Below are 25,587 nucleotides of genomic sequence, written 5' to 3' on the forward strand. Positions count from 1 at the left end.
TTTTATAGTACCACCTACACACATAGAAGCCAGTAGTCAGAAATACTGTTCCCAAATCCAAAATTTTGGCATAATGTTTTGGAAGACATTAGCAATGGGACAATGTGTATTATTTGTCTCAGGGTATCTTTATAATTACTTAAACATCTATGTAGGATTGTCTTTAGAATTTGATAATCTGGATTTAAAAGATGTTGAAGAAAGCATGTTTATGAGAACTGTATGCACACTAACTGTGCTCTTCCTTTGCTCTTCTAGGCATTTCAACACTGATTCACTCATTTGTGACTGTAATCTGAAATGGGTCTTACAATGGGCTAGAAATGCTTCAGTCCGAATTGCGGAGGAAACGGTTTGTGCTTACCCCAGTGCTTTGCAAGGGCTGTCGTTTCGTAACCTGAAGGAAAACCAGCTGATATGTGGTGAGCTGTACTGGCATTTAACATCACAAATTGGTGTGGAATCGAGAGAGAAATGTTTTGAAAAAAGTAGTAGTATCACCCAAAAAAGTATTAATAACTCTGGCTTTCTTATAGCAACAAGAAAGTGAGGTATAATGCACAGGAAATACAACTGAGATTAAAATAGAGTAGAAAAAATACAATTTGCTTATTTCATCTAAAATTGTATGTATATTGAGAGGACACGACTGTCCTGTCTGTATATTAGGTAACATATATTTGTGACTTAAAACATTAATAGAAAAACATTAATAGATAATGGTAGCCCTACAGTGTATATTGCATGAAACTGAGGTTTCCTCGAGGGATTTAGAGAATGTTGCTTTTAAGTTGTATCTCTGACACAAATGCCAGATTTTGTTCTTATGGTTTTCATTTTGTAAACCTGTACTATACGCTTCAGCACCACTTCTGTGGATGAATAGGATTTTTAGAGTGAATGTTAGTTAGGCAAATTCTTTAAATAAAGACTGATAAGTGAATTGCTTTCTGAGATTTTCCACTGTAGCAAACATGATGGTTACGGTGTGAGGAAGAAAACAAAAAATATAAACAAGTAAAGAAAATTCATCTGTTGCTGAACATTGTATGGCATAGGACAGAGAAACACCATGAATTTAAAAGTTTCCCTGCAGAGAAGATATCCTTGCCTGTGACTGTGCTGGTGGGTTCCATAATTAGAAATATTATTTGACACATACTTCATTAATCACAGAATCTTTGAATCTTTGACTTTCTTGAATGACAGAAAATTGCTGGGGTGGTGACTTTGCTAATGCCTTGTGGAAATAAAAGAAAAGTGACACTTTTATTCCCATAATCACTAGAGGAATGAAGTGTGTTACTAACACTTTTCTAGCAGAACAGAGATCAGGGTCAACTGGAGTCATAACAAAAAATGTGGTTTTAACAGTGGCCGATAGAGATGTTTACAAGTTGTGAGAGATGTAAAAAGCTGTGGACCACAGGTCATTCATTCAGTGGCTGAATTGTTAAGGAAGTACAGATACTCAGCTAGGAAGAAATAAGGAATGCGCTCTTGTGAGTGAAAGGGAGAGAAGTTTCCAATAGCCTGCATCAGTGATCATTTGAAAGTCTGCAATTCCTCTCAAATATCAAGCTACCACTTTATAGAAACACAGCATGGGCATCTTCATAGAGATCCATTTCCCAGCAGGAAAAGTGCTGCTCCTGAAAACACTGGAACGATCAGAAGAACCAATTAAGGGCTGCTAATTGGTATTTCCAGGTTGCCAATGAATATGAGCCTGCAAATTTTACAGATGAAATGAAACAGCAGTTTCTCAGAATGTCATACTTTAATTCCTAATAGGACTCCCTAGCACACCTCTGATACAGAATTTATAATACACATCTAGCTCTTACCGCTATTTATTATGTCCAGAACACTTGACAGGGTTTGTAATGACTGCCAATAACTTGACACCACTTTTAATATCCGCAGAGAGCTTCCTGTTGATTATATGTGCCGAGTGTTCCACCAGCTCTGTAGAGCCTGCCAGGTACTTCATGGTGCTCATAATGACTGTTGAGCAGCTCATGGTGCCCACAACAGTTAGCAATTTCATAGTCAGTAGATTAATTTGAACTTAGGTGTAATAGAAGCCTCTCTGGGATTAAAATAATAACAACTACTGGGAATGTTTACTGAGTAATATGTGTTGAAATATGCATACAGCTAATCAGATGAAGCATATCTTAAAGAATACTTTAGGAAGTGGTTTATAGATTGAAAAGTGCCCATGAACATCTTCCATACTGCTAGACGTTTATACTTAGAGTTACTGATCTTCCTTCTATACGCTAGAAGAGCTCATGAGGTATCATTGTCACAAGATGAGAAAAAAAAAATTGGAAGGGAAAAAAATTAGAAGGGAAAAGCCAAAAGTCTTCACAGGGGAGAATGAACCAAAAAGTCAAAATATGTGACAGGGAATGAAGGAGCAACTAGACAGTAAGAATTTCTGAATAGCTACAGAGGATAGTTTGCCATGAGGTTTTTACATCTATTTTGCATTTTTATGAGAGATGAAATCATCTTTCAAATTTCTTCCTGGCAAATCGTTCTCATGCATCTGATAACTGAAGGTAGCCATAGAAGACACCCATTCAGCAGTTAGAAAAGTGCTTTTGGGATTTTTATAAAAGTTAATGTAAGTAATGGCACAGTTTGGAATTTACAAGATTCTACTTCCATATTTCATTAACAGCATGTAAGAACTACTTAAGTCTTCTTTAACAAAAATCGCAAACTCTCGGAAATATGCTATAATGCAATTTTTAACAGGGTTGGAAGTAAAGCTGAAAAGTTGTTTGATGATAAAAGATAGTTTTTTAGTCTTGTACTTAAATATAAGGGACTGCAGTGAGTTCATAACAGTATGGACAACATATCATTCTGAAAAATGATTGTGAAATTGGCTTCATGTAGTTCCTTGTTACTGTTTCTCCATGACTCCAAATAAAACTTACTCAATTTACAGGAGGAAAATTACATTTCATGAATACCTGAATGCAGTGCTCTAAATTCCACCTGAGATCTGAGAGTATTCTGTGATTTTTCTCTTGTGCTCATCATCATCAGAGTTTGATTCTGTAGGCCACATTTTTCACTCAGTGAAGACTTGTATGAGTTTCTGGCTTAATGAGATTACAAAAGATAGCTCTTAAAGAGAGTTAGCTATTTACACAGATAAGTGAAATACTACACTTTATTTTCTGTCTCAGAGCTGCATTGATACTATTGAGCTAACAGTTTCAAGTAGTAAAAGTTCATTTGTTCTGCAAATTACAACAATCATGTAACTAATGCATAACATGAATGCTTGGAAAAGTGCTGACTTCCTGTCTCAGCCTGTTAGATTTTGTTTAACATTTAGAAAATTGTTGACAAAATATCGATTCTTCTGGGACAGATAACTGCTTCTCATGCAGGTCTTCTATAAATGAATGTACTGCTTTTTACATGTAGGTTTTCTCTACAGTTGGGGGTCATTCTATCACCTTTTTTAATTAAAAATTTATCCAAGAGTAAAATATATATATATTTTTTAAGAAATATATTGAATGCATTTTGATACAATAGCATATTGTTATGCATTTTTCTGTGCACCAAGTGAAAATAAAAGTGCAAGTATTCAGTTCTTTTCTCAGTATCAATAGCTTTTCAAGCTTATCCTAATCTTTGTCATCATATTTTTGTCTTGGCTATTTACAAAGCAGATAAGTTAAAAGAAATAGATCATAGATTTACAGAATGGTTTGGGTTGAGAAGTACCTTAGAGACCCTACAACAACAACCCTACCATGAGCAGGAACACCTCTCACTAGACCAGGTTGCCCAAAGGTCCATCTAACCTGGCCCTGAACACTTCAGAGACGGGGCATATTTGGACAACCTGTTCCAGTGCCTCACCACTCTTGCAGTAAAGAATTTCTACCTCATATTTAACATAAATCTCTCCTCTTTTAGTATAAAACCATTACCTATTTCTACATTCCCTGATAAAGTTTCTTCCCATCATTCCTGTAGGCTCCCTCTAGGTACTGGAGAGAATTACTTCCTTTGATCTGCTAGCTATTCTTTTGATGCAGCACAGGATATTATTGACTAAAGGTAGTATCTTGTTAGTTCTCAGGAAGTTTAAGTGTAGAGTTGTCTAGATGGGTGCAGGAGCCTGTCTTTCAGAGGCCATGAGTATCCAGAAACTGTGTTTGAATTCTGATAGTTCTCAGAGTGCGCCATGTTCATGAAATTCAAATGTAGAGCAATTCACCCAACGTAGAGGGATCACTACAGTATGCGGCTTTGAAAGCGTGTATTGTGACAAAATGTGTATTCTACCTATGATAGAGTGCCATTTGGTTGCAGTAAATAACTGTTTACACTAAACATACAATGAGAACATCTTTGGGTTATGTAATAATTTACTTAAATCTTTAATACTCAAGTAGGACTTTCACTATGGTTAACAGGGAATGAGTACCCCGAATTCAGAATTGTTTTATCTATTTGAGAGCTTTATTATTCAGTTTCTAGCATGCCTAAGGGCTCTGTATACTAAGAAAAGTGTTAACAAGGAAGAAGATAAAAATCCATAGTACTGAGAATAGAGATGAGACAGAGTGGAAGAGAGCTGCAAGTTGTGGATGTCCAAGAGTGCTTGAATTACTACTCAGTCTCTGAATTCTGTAAAGTACCTTAGCTTAAAATGTTTTCTCACTCATTGTGAATCACAAAATGTGATTGAAATGTCCTTTTTTGGCATAGTAGACTCCCTAATTATGAGGGATACTTCTGAGGGAGGGATATAATTCAAAGGGATAGAATCATTTTGCTTGTGTTCTGTATTCAAGAAGTGTTTTGTAGAAAATATAAATAAGATGTTGAGTATGTTTAGTGGGGGGAGGATAGAGTTGTTAGGGCATTGTTTGTACTTAAACAGCACCTTATGTTTTGTAGCTTTCCTTACTTCAGAGGATGAAGTCTCAGTGAAGAAGCAGAGTCAGGTTAAAATATAAGCACTTTCTGCTTGGATGCTCTGTACCTGTTCACTTTGAAACGGGCAGAAAGTGGGGGGAAAAAGTGGACAGTTGTATTCTTTAAATACTCTGTTGACATGTGCTCTTAGAAATTTCTTGACCATTTTAAGTCTTCTTACTTTGAAATTTCATACATCTAGTCTGTAATTCTCATGCTCAAATATCAACAGAACACTGAGGCCTATTTCTCTTGGGCCATATGCAGCTCCCTAGTATATTTTCATAAGTATCTCTTTTTTTTTTTTTTTTTTGCAGTCTTGCCTAAAATACCACAAAACGTCAGAAGATTCAAGACATTTTAGATCAATTACAGCAATGCCATTGGGGGAAAAATAAAAAAAGGAACATTTTCCTTTAGATGCATACTCTATAAAGCACTTTTTTTCCCCCTTAAAATACAATATGGCTTTAACTGCTTTCTCAGCAGTGGTGAGAAACAGTTGAATACCAATGTTTTATAGCCTATGAATGTTGAAATGTCCTTAGAATTTTACCTGATGTGCTTGCACATCATTTTCCCTTCATCCCTAACAAAGTCTGCTTCCTCTGTGTAATGGGAAGAATTTTGAAAGAGAGATGTGCTTTAAAAATGTCAAAAATAGAAATTGGGAAATTTTATGTTTGAATGGGTACTTTTTCAGCATTTGAATTTAAGCCTGAAATCAAGAGAATGCATTTAACCTCGTTCTACATCAGCTTTTAGGAACAGCCAAATATTTTGCATCGGGGATACTGAGAGAAAAATGAGATTTGAAGTTGCTTTCTCAGATGGTGGCAAAAATATATTATCTGTATTGCCACAGGAGTCTTAACATAATCATATGTCTCTGTATGTAGATGGCTTTAAAAAGTCTTCTTTCACACATGGGTTATATTAAAATACCAAATACTGGCTCAGTGTTAGCAAGGTACATTTCTTTTTCATTTATTCCTCGCAGTGTACACAAAACATTTCTTTGGCATCATTTGTTATTTACTTAAACTTAGGGATAAGCTTTAGATTATTGTTTCAATCATTTCTTTCTTCGCTTACCCATCATTCTTACTACATGAACACAATGTAAATAATGAACTGTGGGTTTTATTTAGTATATAGTAACTAACTAAACTCAAAATCTGAAGTATAAAGACTGATGGATTAATTATCCAGATTTAGATCCCAATCCTGCAGTTTCTTGGCAGCCTACAGATAGCCTGCTGCATTCATGCAGAGCATCATTCTCTTCAAGAGTATGCAGGATCAAGACCTCAGCTCCAATTCTGCAGGGAGTGCCTAATCATATGAACAGGTCTAATGATATTTAAATAGGAATCCGTGCATTATTAACCTTTCACAGGATTAGGTTTTGCAAGATATAGATAATGCTACAATTATAGTTAAATCCTCTTACAATTCTATTTTGCAGTGTTAGGATTTTCTTTAATAAGAAAATATGGATAGTAATAATCTGTCTATAAATCAAATAATATGATCATAAATTTTGAATCTTTCAAAGGCGGATGTGGTAGATTAATTTTCTGTCTGAGCTAAGTGGACCATTTTATGTATCAAAGTTTTCAGTGGATAACCATTAGCATGAAACCAATAAAGCTCTAATCTTTTGACTCCAAACAGCAGATTTCTTGTCTAAATGTGATCATTCTCAAACTGGGGAAAAAAAAAATAGAGTACTTTACATTTAATATTAGACATTATTACCTAATTTCTTTGGTGATAATTTAGAACACTGCTGCAAAGATGGGTGTATAAAATGAATAATATTTTAAAAAAACAAAATAGAAGTAATAGAAGCATTACAACGGTAATTAACAGAAATTTAAAGGATGAGATTTTACAATGACGTGATTTTTTTGTGTCTGTACTCACACATGAAAATGTAGTTCAACAGAATCCTTCACTGCTGAAATCCTCCTGATATAGCTGCTGGAAATGTACACAATTTGTTTCTTTCCCTAGCTTACTCTTAAATTATATCAGCGTTTATTGATGTACAGTTGTATCTGATTTTCTACATTTTCTTTGCCAGCCTGTTCCAAAAAGCAAGCAAAATATTGAATGGAAAATGTAACTAAAAGGTATTGAGGAGAATTTTAGTGAAGTAAACATTTTTTCAGTCTTCGAAACTTACACCCTCAGAGACTTGACTGGCCATCTCCAAAACGTAGTTGCTCTTGAGCAAAGTAATGGTAAAGGCAGTTGGTCTTGGAGTAGAAGATATGTTCTTGAGTCTTAATAAGGCAACATATAGATTAAAATATAGGGTTAAATTTTACTGTAGTAATTTCTTGATGAAAAGATACAAGCTTCTCTGCCAAATCTATGTTGTCCATTTAACACCACTGATTACACTTTGTTATAATTAATCTTATTTCTTCTCATAGAAAAGTTCCGTATAAAGCATCCACCCTTACATCCAGTGTTATAATTAAGTAGATTGTATTCTGGTGATATTTCACATTTTTACGGCACTTTTCATAATGTCACTTCTCTAATACATGTATAAAGATGCCCATAGAGAGCTGCAGTTACTGGCACTGTTATCTGTGCTCAGAGGAGTTTGGAAAGGAAAACCTTCATACAATGACTGTAGCAAGTTCTTACTTCAACACAACTGTCACTTGTTCAGCAACTTGTGTGATTTTTACATATCTTTGTCGTCTGGCATTCTTGAGAGAGAGAGGGGGGTTCTCATGCTGACTGATGGACTGTGTACAATTAGGGACAATCACTGCTGCTCTTGGGACATTTCTGCTGCTTCCTTGTTCTAAGTGTGTAGTAATGATAAGAAAATAGAGAGAAAGTGGCTGGTGGTGCTTAAGGTTTGAAAAGATGAGTGCTACCACTACAATTCCTGTATAGATAAAGGTAATCAATGTATTTTGTAGAGCTAGTTGCATTATCGTTTCCCCCACTCGGCCATTTTTACTGACTGCAAGGTGCAATGAATGTACGTAGCTGCCAGTTCGCTTGCCATGAGGACAATCTGTGTAATCAAAATTAGCTTTCTAGCAATGGCTTCTGACTCTTGCCAGTGGAGGAATTTGTGCTGATGAATCTTTCAATCCCATAGTTGTCAATATGTCACAGTCTTCAAGTTTTAGGTTGTGGCAGTCATTCAAATGTTTCAACTTCTCCCCAGCATGCAAAGTAGAAGGCTTCTGGGATGATTTGAAAATAAGGAACTGAAAAATGGCAGCAGGTGTATTTGACAAGGAAGATATTAATGATGAAAAAAACTCTTCGCTATTCTTGTAAATTTCTGCTAGATATGCCAATGCAAGATGGGGGCTTCATTTTGCATACATGCAGATAATATTTTTGATTAGTTGATTAATTGGACTGTAATCTTGAATTTTCTTGTGGAAATTTTTCAAGTAGCTGTTGCCATTTTACAAATTAACGTTATATTTGGCACTTTTATTGTATGCTATTAAGTGAAACCTGCTTCCTCTGTATTTCTACCTTTGAAGTAAATCACTGCTATCATCAGCAAGTAAGAGTGTTTTTCCACTGCTCTCTCATTTGAAATGCTTGTAATGGACACAACACACGTCAGTCCCTAGACCTAGTGCCAAACTGATAATTTATTTTCACAAGGGCTTACGTGAATCTGGAGTGAAGTCGTGTAGAGAAGGATGCATTACATGGCTGGACTTGTCATCCACCTGCTGAGTGCTGGCTGGAACCTGCATGACTTGCTAAGTCATGCTAAGCACTGGATTTGAATCACACATTTTCCAGATCAACCTTTCTTAGGTTTTATGCAGGTATAACTTATTTTAATTGAATAAGTCTGAGAAGTTTTGGAATCCAAGTACTTCTCCGTGAGGCTGTCATCCAAAGCTGTGAGTGCAGTGCTTCTTGGCATGACTTTAATCTTCTGTTCTGTCGATATGGGGTGTATTTATGAGGTGAGCTAACCCAGATAACTGAGGGACCAGCAGCAGTGAACTGTGACAGGCCTGGACTCACTGTAGGTAACAAAGGATGAATCCTGCGACTATGGCTTCTGTTCAGGTCCCTGGAGCAGCATCTGTGTTCGTAACAGTGCCCCAGTCCACTGACTGCTATGCCTGCTCAAAAGACATAAACTCTTTCTCACTGATGGATTAATGGAATTTCACAGGAATAAACTGTAATATAAAACACATAACTGAAAATAAAACAGTATACTTGTGGGAATTCTTTCTCTTAGGTTAGTAGCTGTTTTTTTCCCCAATTATATTTTAGCATTTCAGTGTAGCACTTAGCACTACAAGCTAAGCTTAAAGATAGGATTTAATTCTGAGATGCTGCAAAAAAAGCATCTACTTTACGTTGTCGTTGGCAGCCTTGCCCCTTCCCTTCCAAACTAAGCCATTCTATGATTCCTGCCTGAAAAACATGTATGTAGGTGGAAGGGACCTGTAAAATGGTGTGGAACGTGTCTTGCCCAGCCAGCTTTATGAAATTGGTGGGAATAAGAAGCTGTTGTACAAATGGGAGCTCTACTTGTTTTCTGCAGTGAATGATATATGAATATGGACCAAAGCCTTCTTGTTCCAAGCCCAGAAGACTTATCTCATTTAGTTGTGTTTAATACATCTTGGTATCTGTATTTTCTTCATACTATGTTAAAACTGAAACCAGGCAAAGCTTTTATTAAAACTGAAGCTTGGCTCCAGTTATTTATTCATTCTTGATTTCCTTGGCATATGGGATGGTCTATGGCATTCTGCACCAAATTCTGCAATATGGAAATTGGCACTTATGTACTGGCATCTCTCCTTCTTGGCAGAACTGGCCTTCAGAGCAATTAAAATAATTCTGTTTTTTTTTTTCATTTCTGTTCAATAAATATCAACAGATGTAATTTGCATCGTCAGCAATTCAAATTTTTAAATGTTTATCAATTTGTTTTTCTTCATTTTCATCCATTTTCATTGGACCTGTTCTTTCATTTTTGTTCTCACTTTCCACTTCTCCCCACTGTGCTTTCCATGCACATTTCTTTCCCACTGAGATTGTATACAAATATTAGAGCTCTAACTCTCGCTTTTGTCAGCAGGATGTGCTGCACTCTGTAGGCGTGCTCAATTCAAATAAAAAGCCCATTGGCAATACGACAAATCAAGTGATTAACAAGAAACAAAATGCCAACCTTTTTTTTTTTTTTTTTTTTTTTTTGTTCCAAAAGCTTGCAGTGCACTATTGTAAACTGATTTCCTACCAAGAGGCAGAAGTCAATGGTATATCCTGACATATGTGAATTGTAATGCTGTGTGGATGTGGAGGCAGCCTGGAGAGACTGTGGAATTTTCTATTTCTTAGCATGTAGATGCTGCCAATATGGACAAAACCAGTTAATGAAGGCCACAAAATGTACAGAAGAAAACTGTGTACTAGTCTGAATGCTCTAGTGTGGTAAACAGGATGTTGTTCTCAGGAGCTGTTTAGCTGTGCAGGCTATTGTATACACAGGAGAAAATGCAACGTACTCACCTTGAGCTAAGCTGTGGTTTCATTTTCTGTGCTTGTGTCTCCACTATTTTGTGTTGGTCATGCTGGTTAATGGCCAGCCAATTTTCTGTAGTTTTGATGCAAACCTATTGCATGAGTCAGCTTTTGTGCTTCCATAATTTTGATCATTAAAACAGGAAACAGTTTCCATTCATTACAGGAGCATATTCAAATGTGATCATATAAAGTAACCAAAAATACGGATTAGAGATGTATTGTACATCTCCATTGTATCTGTAGAAACATTTGTCTTCCATATGTATCCAGAGATAGCAATATTTCCCTCACTTTCCATATTTTCAAACAATGAACAGAAAAGGACAAAATTATAAGGAAAGTCAAACTATTATTAAAATCTTAAAATGTGAATTGAAAGGAAAAAAACAGAAAGTATTTGGAGCGTGTGCATCATAAATTATTTTATAAAGTTACTAAAGGAATACACATTGGAACATACACTTGGAACTTCAGTATAGCTTGTTGCCTTTCTGTTTTAGCTAATGGTTATTGAAATAATTTTTTTTTTCAACTTCTTATACATACTGGGACATTGCTTGCATAAAAATGTGCACAGATGTAGTTTCTATGAGAAGTATTTTTAAGTAATCTTCAGATTCAGTGGTATCTGTGCAACCTGATTCCCTTCCATATGCCTTCAATATTCTACTCTAGAGCTAATCTGAAATACAAGATTTGATAGCATAAAGAATAGGGCCTTCAGTCAACAAAAACCTTTTCTGCTGAGGAATGAGAGAGAAAGAAAAAGGTGTAATTACTGTAATGATGGGTTAGACCTTTAGATTCATGCTGCAATCAGTGATTCCTGTGGTGCTCTGCTGCAATCATGGTTCAGTGCTGACTAGAGAGACAAGACAGGTAAAGACTGTAAAACACTTCAGCAGCCCTTGATCTATGTGCCCATAGGAGATTCACACCTCTCATTTGCTGGTCGTGCTGACTCCAGACTTGGGGGCAGCAGAGTGGATCGTCTCGGAAAGAGAATCTTGGAAAAAATAATTAAATAAATAAAGCTCTTTATAGTAATCCTTTCCCTCCAGATAAACAAACAAACAAAAAAAACCCAGTAAACTGCAAATTATTTTAAATCTTATGAGACAGTTGTATCTGTATTTATACATATGTATTGTCCTCAGAGTTTATATATATTTGGTCGCTGTTAATCACTTAATCAAGGAGTAAATTTCTTTTGCCAGAGCTATTATATTTCAAAAGTGCTGTCAAATCAGTGCCAAAACCATCCCAAATACTTTCAGAATCTCTGCCTTTCTTACTTCTTTATCCTCAATGAAGCCTGGAAATTTATGCACAGCATTTGTAAATACTTTTATTTTTATTTTGAATGTACAGGATTGTAGTATTATGGATTTGAAATAAGAATGTATTTCCAACAGGTGCTGATGAAACTATACAACATTTTATAGCCATTCAGGATAAAGGGCATTGGCCCTAATCCTGAAACTTGTATTTATACAATTAATCTTCGTCTCTGTGAGCTGTCTCTGAAGTCAACTGGAACTTTTGCATGAGTAATAGTTCCAGAATCAGCCTCAGTCATTTAAGTAATGATTACCCCTTTAGAACAACTGAATATTAACTCTGGCAATCATTTTTTGGTAGACATCACAGATTAAATGCAGATGTTTTGTGGAAGTATTCAAATGCACCTTCCATCAACAGAAACTGTGCAAGTTTTACTTTGAAAGTGAGCTTTCAGCATTATTTGTCAATTTGGGCAAACCAAGTATGTACATTCTGAAAGGATTCAGGTGGTCAGAAAGATACTCTATCCTGATTAGATAAAGCATGTTAGCATGCTTCACTTTGCATCTTTTTTGGTACTTCGTATGATTTTTAAAAAAGGAGCAGATGACCAGATCACTGATATCACTTTTGTTAATAATTTTCTTCATTTGGATGCACTGCAATGAAAAAAAAGATTCATTTGCTTCTGTTTATTGATTTTGAAAATCTGCACAGAACAGTTCATTCATACTCAATTTCTGAGTTTGGTCTGACTCCCAAGGCTGAGCAAGAGGAGTGATAACCAGCTATAACAGCAGAGATAAATTTGCAGCTAGTGTTACTCAGCATCCCTACATCAGGCAACTTATGTAGTTTGACTTAAGATACACTGATAGGGCAGTTTGCGCTCTTAATATTTTGTAGCCTCATAACGCAATGTGTCACTCACTGCTTGAGAAAAAACTTATGTTTGACATAATACAATATCCTCAAGTTAAAAATGAGAGATGTATTAATGGAAAGTATTTGATTCCTGTGAGTTCTGTATATTGCTGTTGTAGTTATGACAGTGTGTTTAATTTTCTGGACTCTTTCATTATCTTGGGTTTGGGATATTTGAATGTAACCAGGAAAACTGATCATTCAGTTAATTTATGACTGCATGCAAAAACTTTTGCTTATATTCTATACTTCATAATAAAGATTGCGATGTTTTGGAGATGGAGGGGTAGTCTCAGTCTTCAAGTAAAAATGTCTAATGTAAATCACCAACCCTGTAATTATTATGAATGGAGTAGTAATTTAGTTTACTTTCTCTTCTTTCAGTTAGAAGTCCAACATCCAAAAATACTAAGTATGTTTCAAGGAAATTTTGGAAATGTATCCATGGAGGCACAAGCAGAAGATGCATGCGCAAATAAGGAGTGATATCTGAAGCTTGCCCTTTATAAGTCATAGCAGACTTACAACGTTTTAGTTGATAGCAGTCAGTCCCTTAATCCTCCGTGTGCTACTGCCAGACAGCAGTATCACAAATTCACTCATGCACAAATCCTGTGTATTATGCTGGCCAGCATTCCTGCTCTATAAAAAAAGTGAAATGATCCCTCTCACTGTTTATTCAAAGTGGTGACTAACATGCTATTTAATATTTAAATGCCCTCAAAGTATTGAGAGTGCAAAGCTATATTTATAAATGCAACATTTCATAATTTAACTGTTCCAAAGACAATATCTGAATGATACAAAGAAGTGTGTTAGGGTGGGATGCTGAATAAAGGGAGGAACAAACACTATCAGTTGTCTATATTTTTTAGCAGTGCTAGGACCAGTGATTATGGCTTGCATTCTGGTTAAGTACATCTGTATATATATTATGAGAAATGGAGGATTTTAAGCAGGAAGTTAAAGATAAGATTTTAAACAATGAAATGAAAAAATGGTTAAAGTATTTCTTGGAAAAATAGATGGTTGAGATAGTCACTACTGGTGCAAATGTGGAAGGATGACCTTACAACTGACAGCCCTGTAGGCTGGGTAGATATTAGTGATGAGACATCTTTAAATGAAAGGAGAAGAAAAACAAGGGGGAAGAAGGCATAGCTTAAAAATTCACTTTTCTCATCAAGTTAGAGGAGTTTCCAAGATGCAGAACTGTAGGCAGGTATTGTGGCTAAGATGAGGTTTATGTAATAGAGTTAAAAAGTCACCCAGGCTCTTTCCATTCTTTTGGTATTGTAGGCTGAAGTGAAAAGGGTGTATTTTAGGAATTATCATGCAGGTTCTCCATGGCAGAATCTTCCACAATCACGTTTGTGAGTCCTCAGTGTTTTTATTGCCACTAGAATTTTTACATGATGATAACAGAGTCTCTGAGGGGGTGATTTTCCTAATTAAGGAGTCTATATCAGAAAAAAGAAGATAAGGTTTTCTTTTATTCCTTATTATCCCATAAAACATGATCTTCTGTTCTTTCTTTAGATGTGGATTCTCTGTTACAGTACCTTTCCTAGAATGCTCCTTTTCAATGATCTGCTGTCAATTTAAAGAAATCATATTAATCTAACAAAGCATTGAAAATATTCTACAGAAAGGTTCTTTCAGAATCTAGAAATAAAAACTGGAAGAAGAAATACCATTTAGAGATTCAGTATTAAGGGATGTAGCCTTCAATTCCTGCTAAGCCTGTGAAATTAATAGACTTTCAGCAGTCCCAAAAATGCATATGCCTTCCAAACTTAGAATGCTATTTATTTTTTTAATTGTCCTTACAAATTTGGGTATGTGATGATAGCAGTTGTTTTTCATAAGACTCTGCTTAGAATAAGAATATGCAATATTCTGAGAGTATTTCTGGGGAAAAGACAGGAGAGAGAAAGTTCAGGAAAAAAGGATGATGAAATGTACTGCAGTATCAAATAGTAAAAAGAGAGATTTAGATAAATATTTAATCTTGAGTAAATGTCTAGAGAATGAAGATGACTTGCGGAAGAGGCAGAAGGAAGAAGGGACGATGAAATAAGAAATGATGGTTGAACTAGAGAGCAAAGTTTACCATGTGTTATTAGCCTTATCAGTATCCAAATCCCAGGCACATGAGATAGTTTAGGCTCTCTGGAGTGGCTGAATTTTTCAGTGGGAATTTTATCCTCTGACAGTGAAGTGTCTTGTAAGCATTAATTGTACCTAAATTGATAGATGTATTTTTTTTCTTTAATCAGAAAACTGATTTTTGTCTGTATATAGTTCTGCAGTAAAGATTCTGCTTTGAGCAGAAGATGAGGCTGGAGGATCTCAAGATATCCTTTCCAATCTCAACCGTTCTGTGGACTATTTTGTGAAACCCATTTTCTGTAGATGTTCTAGTAACCCTGTAATCATTGGTCTCACATTAATGAAAGATCTGATTCCTAGAATTGACATCATCATCAGAGCTAAGTGGATAGTATATGGGCATGTATTTTATATTAGTATTTTAATATTAAGATCTAGAAAGCTAGAATTGTTTACAATTAGTCCACTTTATTCATAGTAGGAAAAAATAATTTTGAGAGTTTTTTCTCTTTACATTTCTTTGCTTTCTCTGCAGCTGGGCCTCTGGAGCTTCCTCTTTTCGAGCTGATCCCCTCACAAAGACAAGTGGTTTTTCATGGAGACCGCTTGCCCTTTCAGTGTACTGCAACCTATGTTGACAAAACTACCCAAGTACATTGGTACCATGCTGGTCGACTTATTGAAACAGATGAAGAGAGAGGCATATTTGTGGAGGACAGCATCATTCATGACTGTTGTTTAATTACACGGTAATGTATAAACATTTTTTGTAATATTCAGACTGGTTGACAAGGTGGACAGATGAAAAGCTTGAAATAAGCCTCATTAAAACATACATCAGAAGATGTTTTGTTTGAAGCAAATCAATTGTGTGCTTGAATCTTAACACACACAAATATAGATTTTTCATGGTAATGAGTGGATGTGGTTGCAAGTTGAATTTCTTGTAAGTATCCAGATTTGAGCAAATGTGAGTTTGAGATGGTAAGAACAGAATTTCTTACACAGTAGATGTTGAAAAAGAAGTATATCACAGTAGCTTCAGTAGCACATTGACTTACAGCCATTTAAAGAGTGAACTGCGGTCCATTTGTGAAGAATCATCAATTTAAGGCTTGAATTATTTTTTGTAGGTGCTAGTATATCAGACACTGTGTTCATTTAGCTAGGTAACCTCATTTTTGATTCTTATTTAAATTTTTCTCAAACTCTGTGACTCTTATTATCTTTGAGCCTCTGTGTTCTTGAGAGACAGAAACACACAGATCTACCAAAACCTTTGCTGATGTGAAAAATGAGAAGAGAAATGAAGTAGGATAGGCTTCCTTAAAAAGAAGGAACAACTAATATAATGTTATTTGTCAATAGCCATATTGTTCTAGATTTGCTATGGTTTTCCCTTTTAAATCTTGTTTAATAAGTTACTATACATTTCTGCATTTATTTTTGGTTTTCATCATAAGAGTCTGAACTTCACACTAAAAACTGCTGAACTGTTGTGGACATCCTTTTGTCATCTGCTAGTTTCTAACATTGATCAAAAAAGAGTCTGATTCTGCATGTAAGATGGAATGAAAATAGCTATGCTAATTAGCTCTGGATCATCATTAGCTTCTTTTCACTCAGTTACTCTCTATTAATATAATTGACCTGAAATGCTTCTGAACTATCAAATGAAAGTTATGAAGGGAGTCAAATTAATTCCTCTCCACTGGGATCTTCCAGTCTTACTGATTTTAATTTAGTCTGCTCACTGGGTATTTTGGAATCGATCTAGAGACACGGATCTGACCTACTCTAACAACTACTACGTTTGGTTTTTTTTTAATATTGATATGTAGGACTGTAGTGGATAACAAAAAAGATTTTTAGACCAATTTGTATGGTAATGCCAACTGCATAAGCTATTACATAACTGCCAAGTCACTTAAAGTATGTTCCTCTTATTTCTACAATATCAGAGTTAAGACATACTGTTAATCACCTCATATTTTTCAACTGAATTTTATTTTGCATTATACAAGTGATTTCTAGAGAGTATATTGATACATTGATACATTGGAGTAAATTGTCTCAAAATTTTTAAGATTTTTCCAAACTGATATTCCCTTAAAAAGCTAAGTTTCGAAGTTGCTTGACTGAATATTACTTTATATTGCTTAATTTTTGTCAGACTATGTAATAAAAATCCTTGTCCACCGTAGCAATGTTTTAATAAGAATTAATGATCTGCTACCTACATCGTTTAGTGTGCTATTAAATAGATGAACTCGATGATCATGTTGCAGTATACACTGGGGCCAAGCATTAAGAATGAATATCCTCTAGATACATCATAACATTTACTGTAATATTCTGGAAAATTTGACTCCTCTAAGCTCTGTGATACACACTGTCAAAATGAGACAAAGTATTTTTGGAATAAAACTCAGGACCTTTAAGCAATGATTTTCATTGCTCTTTTATTTGAGCTGCATGTTTCATTTCACACTACAGTGAGGCATCAATGCTGCATTTATAGTGCAGCATAGTCCTTATCCAATAAAGGTACTAGTAATTAAAAAAACATGGTTCTGCTTTGATCAAGGGACTGATCAGTATTAATTGAGTGCAGGCATGGGAGACTGTGCTTTTGGAAAGTATCTTTCAGAAAACATACTAGTTTGAACTCAGTGATTTTATTTATATAAATTACAGATATGCATTGCCTCTTCAAGCTGAAAATGAGAAAACTTTGTTCAAGTTATGACTGTAAGAACTCTCCTGAGCATTTTTTAATTTTAATCTCATCTTCATGGCTGTGTGTACCATAACTGTTTATATTATTGCATGCAATTACACACTGTTTTCTGACGGTTCTTAAAGCCATCAGTCCTAGATTAATTCACAGTTGTATGAGACACTGTGAAACATCAGAAAGACAATGCCTTCCTGAGGTTATCATATGTTAAGTATAAGATTTGCAGTAAAAATAAAGGTAATTTAAAATCAGTTCTTACAGTCTCTTATTTTCCTTCCTATACCTACTCTTTACAGCAAATGTCCGCTCTCTGGCTTTTCTGTGATTGCACTAAAAGATAGGTTTTGGCTTGTGCTGCTTAGCAATTTAAATATTTCTGAAGGTAGTTTAGAACACAGTTCTTGTTCCAAAAAGCCATTGTCTTGTTCCAAAAGCTGCATATTCAAACATTTTAAGTGGTTATTTTATTAGGTAGTTCCAGATATTTCTCGACATGGATTTACAGCACAAATATCATGCTAAGCTCTTCTGTTTTATTAACTGGCACAGTAGAAGGATAAAATATCCAATGTGTGGTTTTTTCCCTCCTATGTTAAAGCAGAATAAACTTAAAAAAAATGTTTTTGTTACAATAATTAAACTAAAGTTTTGAACTGTATTCCGGACTGTGACATTTTTCTTGGCAAAGAGTATTCCCTCATTGGAGATCTTGAGGAGGTATTTTCAATTCTGCTGCTAGCTCACATTTACCATTTCTTGCCAATGATAATAATATTTGATTTTGCTCATGTTGAATTTTCTGTCATTATGCCTGTGTATAAATGTCACAGTCATACATGACAAAATGTAAATGTGATATGGAACTAATTTTCTATCATCTGTGAATGGGTCTAGCTGAAATTGTGACTTGTGTTTGCATGAAGACAGCTTAATTTCGTATGGCTGCAATATTAGATTATGAATGTGATGACAGTAAAGGGCAATAAAACAATCCACATCCCTCAAACCGCACAGAAGAGGCTCCCAGCAGCACAACATCTTTCCCTACTGCTTCCCCTCTCAGTCTGGCGAGGCTGGAAAAATAGTTGTTAGAATATTAAACTAAAAAAAGAACGTATTTTAGCTTTATGAACCAAGCAACTCCACAGCATTGAAAGACTTCGATTTTGGAGAGTAGCTTACTTACTACCCCACAGACTGTAGTAACTATTGTAATGTCTCTTTAATCCTATTTTGTAAATACTTTTGCTGATTGTTTAACAGTACTTATGTCTCTGACAGCTGTAATGGCTGCTTTGGGGCTATTACAGTTCACACTGCCTCCTTCTGAAAACATTAAACTTTGTAGAAAGTTAAGAACCCATAAAAACGAGTGTTACAACTGAATAAACTAACATGCTTTTAACTGAACGTAGGGCAGCAAGTGCTAGCGTCAGTAAGTTTTTCATGTATAATTTTTCTTAATGATGTACAGATATATTTACCACTGAAAATTCATACTATTAAGCCTCAACTGTGATCCCCCACAAAAAAATGATCTTAAAGTGTGTCCTAGTTCAGTCTTCCAAACATGGCTGCTAAATGTAGTTCATAATAATAATAGTAATAATAAAAAGAAAGTAAGCTTAAGAATCTGGTTTTGCTTTACTTTGGTTTTTTAAGCATGCAGTGCTTCCTTATATTTGCACAGCAGTCTGCTGCCAAAGTGGGATGGTTAAAACTAGTGAAAGAAATAGTAATGTTTGAGATAAGAGAACATGGAACTACAGCTGATCCTTTAGATGTAACAAAGATAGGGGCATCAGTAAGAACATTTGTTTTAAAAATCGTACATAAAATGTGTATACTCATTTCAGAAAGCTGCTTTTAGAGGTATATAATTATTTGGAAATCTCCAAAACTTCCACCTGCAAAAGAAGTGTCTGATAGCTGAGAAGAGCCTCAAATCATTACCCCTTTTATTGTAATAATCAAGAAATAGGAGAAAAACTAAAAGGAATGCAATATTATTTTTTGTAATCTGAAGGTTTTACTAAATTCAATGAATAATTTTTTAAATGTTTGAAGTTATTAGTGTAGCTGTTAGTAAGGGATTTGTAATTGGACTGAGACAGTTCCACTAAAAGAATAAGGTCAGTTTGCGATGTGCTTAGTGAAAGAAATGAATTTGAGTACCAACTGATGCCGAATTAGATAGGTGGTATCGTGATATGTTTGTTTTGCAGGCAGGCAAACTGTATAAGAAAGAATGAAACACTTGCAGAAATTCAGAGAAAGTCAGAAATTCTTTGTCTATTTATTGTGGAAAGAATCCAAATGACCTTTGAACTCTTAACATTTTGTGGCAAGAATACATCTGGTAGAGATGTGAAGGAGGCAGCAGTGGTTTGGAAGAATATTAGGTTAACAAGAGCAGTCTGAAAATGGTATGTTGATGATGGACCAGTTGCTAGGTTGGTTGCACAACTGAAAGTTTAGATGTATGCCAAGTTGTGGCAAGATATTGGAGATTCACTCCATACGACATTAAAAAAAAAGTGCTAGAACAGTTCAAAAGATTGCCATGTGAGTGCTTTGTGTTCTGTTGTCACGAGCATTTGGAGAGGTGTGAGCAGCTGAAGGTCATGCTGAGAGGCCAGGGGAGATGAGCAGAAATTATTTAGTACTTTGTTAGTGCACCTAACTGACTCTATTTGACCCTTTGCTGTCAAGTAGTTAGGAAAGAAATGAGGCAAAATAACGTAAATCAATATTTCTATATTGTTTTGTGATTACTTTAAACTCTGTGGTCAACAGTCTGCGGCTTCAGGCACTGCAGGCAGCTAAGGATTAGCAACAGATGCACCTTCACCAGAAAGGTTCTTGTATTTCAGACAGGAAGATGATATTCGAAATTATTGCAGAATACTATGAAAAACACAGGCTGACATTTGATTATTACAACATATTCTCTGTGCAAATTAATTAAAGTTAGGCCTTTCCTCTAAAATGCTTTTAATTATCTGAATAAAACCCAGTGAAATTTTTACTAGTCAGTTTGGGGAATAATATAAAATACAAACTGTGGGAAAATACATCAGTATGAAAACCAAAAGCAGCAACCATTATACCCACTACTAATAAAGGAACATACATGTGAGAATTGTGCTGTACCATGAAAATTCTAGGGTTGTTCTGGGGAACTGCTTCTTCAAACATGCAAGAGAAATAGTAATTTTCAACAGAAAAATGTGTTAGTATTTTTGTCTGATAGAATTAAAAAGATACAGAAAAGTTCTAAGTATTTTATAGTTCTTAGCTCCACAGCTCTAATATTTTACAGTTTCGTAACTGTAAAAAATATAAATAAATAAAAGGATGGAGTCCATGAAAATTTTTTAAAGGTTTTTTTTTTTTTTTTTTTTTTTGCTGTTGAGACCAGACTAAGAAGGTGCCTTGCACCAAATTTTGACCTCTTGTTTCCATTCTCTCTCTTTCTTGCAACTGTGTGAGGGCCCATCCAGCCCTACCACTCAAATGAAATTTTAAGTTCAGTGTTAAGGACAAAAATGTGAACTTTACCCCCAAGAAGGAATCAGTGCAGTTTTGCTTACCTTTTTAGGGCCAGTATGATTTGGATCCAGCCCTCCAAACAGATTCAGCTGTGTAGTTGAGGTGATGCTACACTACAGCAGTGGTTTGGAGTGAACATTCCAAAAGGGTTTTTTTTTTAATTACTTCTCTTATCAACACTGATGATATAATTATATGCTTTCCTCTCAGCCCAGGCCGTAGTTTGTAAGCCTGTGCATCAGCTGTGACTGTTAGAGCAATTCTGGCTTATGTGCAGAGTATGATGTACTCTTTCTTCCAAGTCACTCCTTCTCAATACTGATGAAGCAATTTCTTTAAGTATTAAAATAAACAAGTGAACTACGTTTTATTGTTCATTGACCTGTTTTTGTACTTTGTTTTTTTGTATTTTTTGTAGTTTGACCTATTCAAAGTAGAGAATGCTGTATGATGTGTTCTTTATGGACTTACACAAAGTTGTTTGCTTTTTTTTACTCCATTAGCATGCTGGAATTTCATGAAAATAGGTCTCAGCCCCTCCCCATCTTCCACCATACAGATCAAAACAATCTCATTTTAATTGTCTATGGTATATTGTTTGAATGACTCATGGCCATCATAGAATAACACTATTGGAGATACACTATATGCTGGAGAAAGGATAGAGATAGTTCTTGAAGTTCCTGCGCAGGAATCTGCTATGTCTTGCCTCCTTTTTTAGTTCTCAAATTTCTTTCTGCTCAGCAAATAAAGCAGGTCAGTATCATAGCCCCAGTGTGCGGTGGCTTAATCCAGTTAAGTATTCTTTAAAACAAATATATATTTGTAACATCACCATTGAGAAGGGAGAGTGGAAAACTCTGTCGAAGTAGTGTGCATTTAACAAATGATTTCATATTGCAGAATTAATGTATTTTTTGTTTTCTTCTATGTAGGTTTTTTTTTTTTTTGCTTGCTCCCAGTGGCGCGTAATCAGGTAATCAAGATTTGTCATAAGTAGGTTAACACTTATGAATCATCTGCAAAATATTTTGTTTAAAAGGCTTTTTATGCAGTTCTGACTATTGGACTGATTGTCATAGTGTTATTTTTGTCTAAGAACCTCTGCTAGTGTACAGATCACAAGAGTTATGCTAATGAAATAAATCTTTCTCTGGATATCACGTTGCAGTGAACAGACTACTTAAGGGCAAATGAAAGGCATATGACAGGTGTAGCAGTACTTCCCCAGAAGGCTGCAGTTGTATGCATCCTGCAGGCAAGTGATGTGCTGTTAGAGCAATATTAATAACAGTGAGCACACTTGAGCATCCCCCAACCTTTCACCAAGTGATAGGCAACTGATTCATGATGTACTTTAAATAAGCCCAGGACAAGGAGTACACTTGTCACATAGCTTCACAGCACTGTGTCTGTTGTCTGGAGGTTTCTCCAGCAAGAGAAAGCTTTGGGAGTCCTACAGATGCTGAAATCTCTTTTTTCTCTTCCCCGCTTGACTTTCCCTGCTAGCTGGAGTGGCACATGCTGACTCTAGAGCTGTGGACGTATGAATTTAAATGCACCTTTCGCACACCTTTCTGTGCAGCCAGACAGCTGGTAGGCTCTCATTCCCTGGCAAGCTCAGTGAGAGAGGAAAGTATCACAAAGCATACCAAGTTTATTGGGATATGTGGTAGAGCTGTTTACAACACAGCAGATTCCTGACTCTATTTCTGAAGATATTACTATATAGCCATCGAGTATTACTATTACTTTTTTTTTGCAGTTTTAAGAATTTTATTTACATTTTACTCAATGTAATTTGAGGAAAACAAAGGAAAAGTGACATGGTTTACTAACATGTTAGTAAACTGTCTTCTGTTTTGAAAGTAGATATTTCTGATATTTTTTTTCTTTTCTTTTTTCCCTGCAATGTACTGTCATTATAATTAGCTTCTTTCCATGCATATCTCTGAAGAGATATCCAGCTAAAATACTAATGTGAACAAATTAGCTGATAAATAAGTTATGGTAAACTAATTATAGCACACTAAGTTTATTGGGTAGCTACTGATGGCATTAAAAAGTTTTGCTTTGCTTTTGTATTCAATCAGAAGAAAGTGAAAATCATTAGTTTCCTGTGCATATGACAAATTGATTACACCTGAAAGTACTTGAATACCAGTTTAAATCTTTTTATCTTTTTTTCATCTTACTGTTGCATGGACACAAAGTTTTTCTAAAGGCCATCAGGCTTCTAAAGCTGTTTCTTTCATGGGTAAATAAGTAATTTTGTCAGAGAGATCAGACTAGCAATTTAAGTTCAGTTAAAGTGCCTAGATTTACACATTCTCTCTTCAATTTCCATGTTTTAACCTTGTATCCCCTGTGAAAGGCTGTATTCCAAGCAGCAGTCTTCTCTGGAGACCAACACATTTTTAAAATTCTCTGTTAGTATTAATAATTGAAGATAGTTTGGGTTGGATGCAGGTTATGCAGGCCTTCTGCCTGAATTGTAAGAAAACATTCCTTCTTATCTGTCAGAAGGATGGTATCTGTGTTTTAGTAATTGATTTTTATTTTTCACCAAGAAGAACAGTTGATTCTTACCCAGTCTTGAAGGAAATTATCAGACTTTGAAACCTTTCCTGTGGAAAATCAGTCTGAAATGCTGTTTCCTGGCATGCAAAGAAGTGCTGGGATGTACAGTAAATGTCACAAAAGGTATTGCTTCAGGACATGGTTGAGTAACTTTGCATAATGAGACCTGCTTCTGATTGTCTAATTAGTTATGCGTAGCTGTAGCAATGCAATGCTATGTCTCAAATAGAAATCTTTTGTCATAATTTACTTGATTACATGTGTATGGCTGCTGTCTGTATTAAGGTTCCTCTCTTTGTAATGACCAATGCCACGAGCTTCTAATGAATATTATAACAACTTTTTTCATGCAATTTTATCAGCTGTACATGTGAATTAATTTCTCAATACATCAGTCATCCCATTTGAAAAAGAAATCCTATCATGAACAAAATTTCCCACTTCAAAGTAAAAATATTTATCTTCTCTTGTCTTCCTTTCAAGTGCTCCTTGGCTTACTGAGAAAGCCACAATAATTTTCAAAGAAAACTTGAGACTAGACTTGCTAGTCATCCTTTTGTTCTCATCAAGTAGCAATCTTCATCTTCCGTTTACCTTGATTCCATCTCTTGAATGTCTGACTTTGTTATTTCTTGGTAGGTCATACATTTCCACAGAAGTATCAACTATCACACTCTGAGGAGTGCCCATAAGTATGATTGCTAATGTAGATGGAAGAGGAATTCTTTCTGTTGCCTACTTCACCCTTAGGAAACTGCACAGTAAATGCAAAATCAAAATTATTCCATTTCATTTCTGGCCTGACATTTATTGGCATATATAAGACAGGAAAATCAAGAAAAGTAAACTACATCCAAGGGTACTCTTCTTTCTTAATTCTGTTGTGCTCTTATCAAGCTCTTTAAACATAGTCCTGAAATGCTCTGAAGTGACAGGAGTGAAAATGTTCTCAGGTGACATTGCCTTTTGTCAAGACTTGTTGCCACCACAAAGAAAGATTAGGAATGACTTTCTACTGAGAGTAAGAAAAACTGGATCTCCTGGGTGTGCTAATTCAATAGTGCTGAGACTTATAATATGCAACCAACTTACCAAAAATTTTATGAAGACGTTTAAAATATTGCACAGGCCCACCCTTCCCTTTTGGTCTGCCAAGACTATGAAGTTGCCAAAATTAGAGGTGGAGAATATGTTAAAGATATGAAGTTGAGTGCTGTTTTTGAGTATTAAAACACTTTTTTTTTTTAATCAAGTCTACTAAATTCTCCAGGGTGGTAAGATCAATTTATCATTTGTCATATCCAGATGGTAAGTAAATGAACAGTTTCACCATTGGGCTTGCTATCCAAACTATTCCTAGAGGAATATAAATAAATGCATCACTTACAGTGGCCATATGGCAATTCAGAATATAATTTCACGTTCTGGTCATTATACATCTTCTTCTATATTGCATAAACCTTTTCTGGGTTATTTTGGTACAACACCTGAAGTAAGAGCCACAGAAGATTAAGTGTAAATGTGAAAATTTACTAATCATTTTAGAGAATTTGAACCAGAGTTCAAGTATAGTGTTTCTGGCAGAGCAAAAAATGATGTGTCAGTAAATATTTGACTGTGGAACTGGGAAACACAATCTAATTAATTGTCAGGAGATCTGTTTTAGTGAGAGAGAAATTTGCACTGGAACACATTTCAGAAATTTAAATAAATGGAAAATGTATTCTTTGTATTGATTTATATTCATATTAATTGCCTGCAAAACTGATAGCATGTTCTAGTATTCCTTTAGTTTCTATCTCTAGCATCTACCTAAAATCACCCTGGTTCCAGTTTTATCTAATTTGAGTATAAACAATGATTACAGATATTTT

General features: G+C 35.3%; 1 protein-coding gene across 1 annotated transcript in view; it reads left to right on the forward strand.

Annotated features, from left to right (window-relative positions):
* LOC110399996 (adhesion G protein-coupled receptor A3-like) overlaps window positions 1-25,587 on the forward strand; it is a 261,744-nt gene that overhangs the window by 106,367 nt on the left and 129,790 nt on the right. Inside the window, exons 6-7 of the mRNA XM_021399543.1 lie at window positions 259-422; window positions 15,377-15,590. Coding sequence (XP_021255218.1) covers window positions 259-422; window positions 15,377-15,590 — 378 coding nt within the window. The remainder of the gene's footprint in view (window positions 1-258; window positions 423-15,376; window positions 15,591-25,587) is intronic.

This window comes from Numida meleagris, chromosome 5, assembly GCF_002078875.1.
Source record: "Numida meleagris isolate 19003 breed g44 Domestic line chromosome 5, NumMel1.0, whole genome shotgun sequence".
NCBI classification, from domain to species: Eukaryota; Metazoa; Chordata; class Aves; order Galliformes; family Numididae; genus Numida; species Numida meleagris.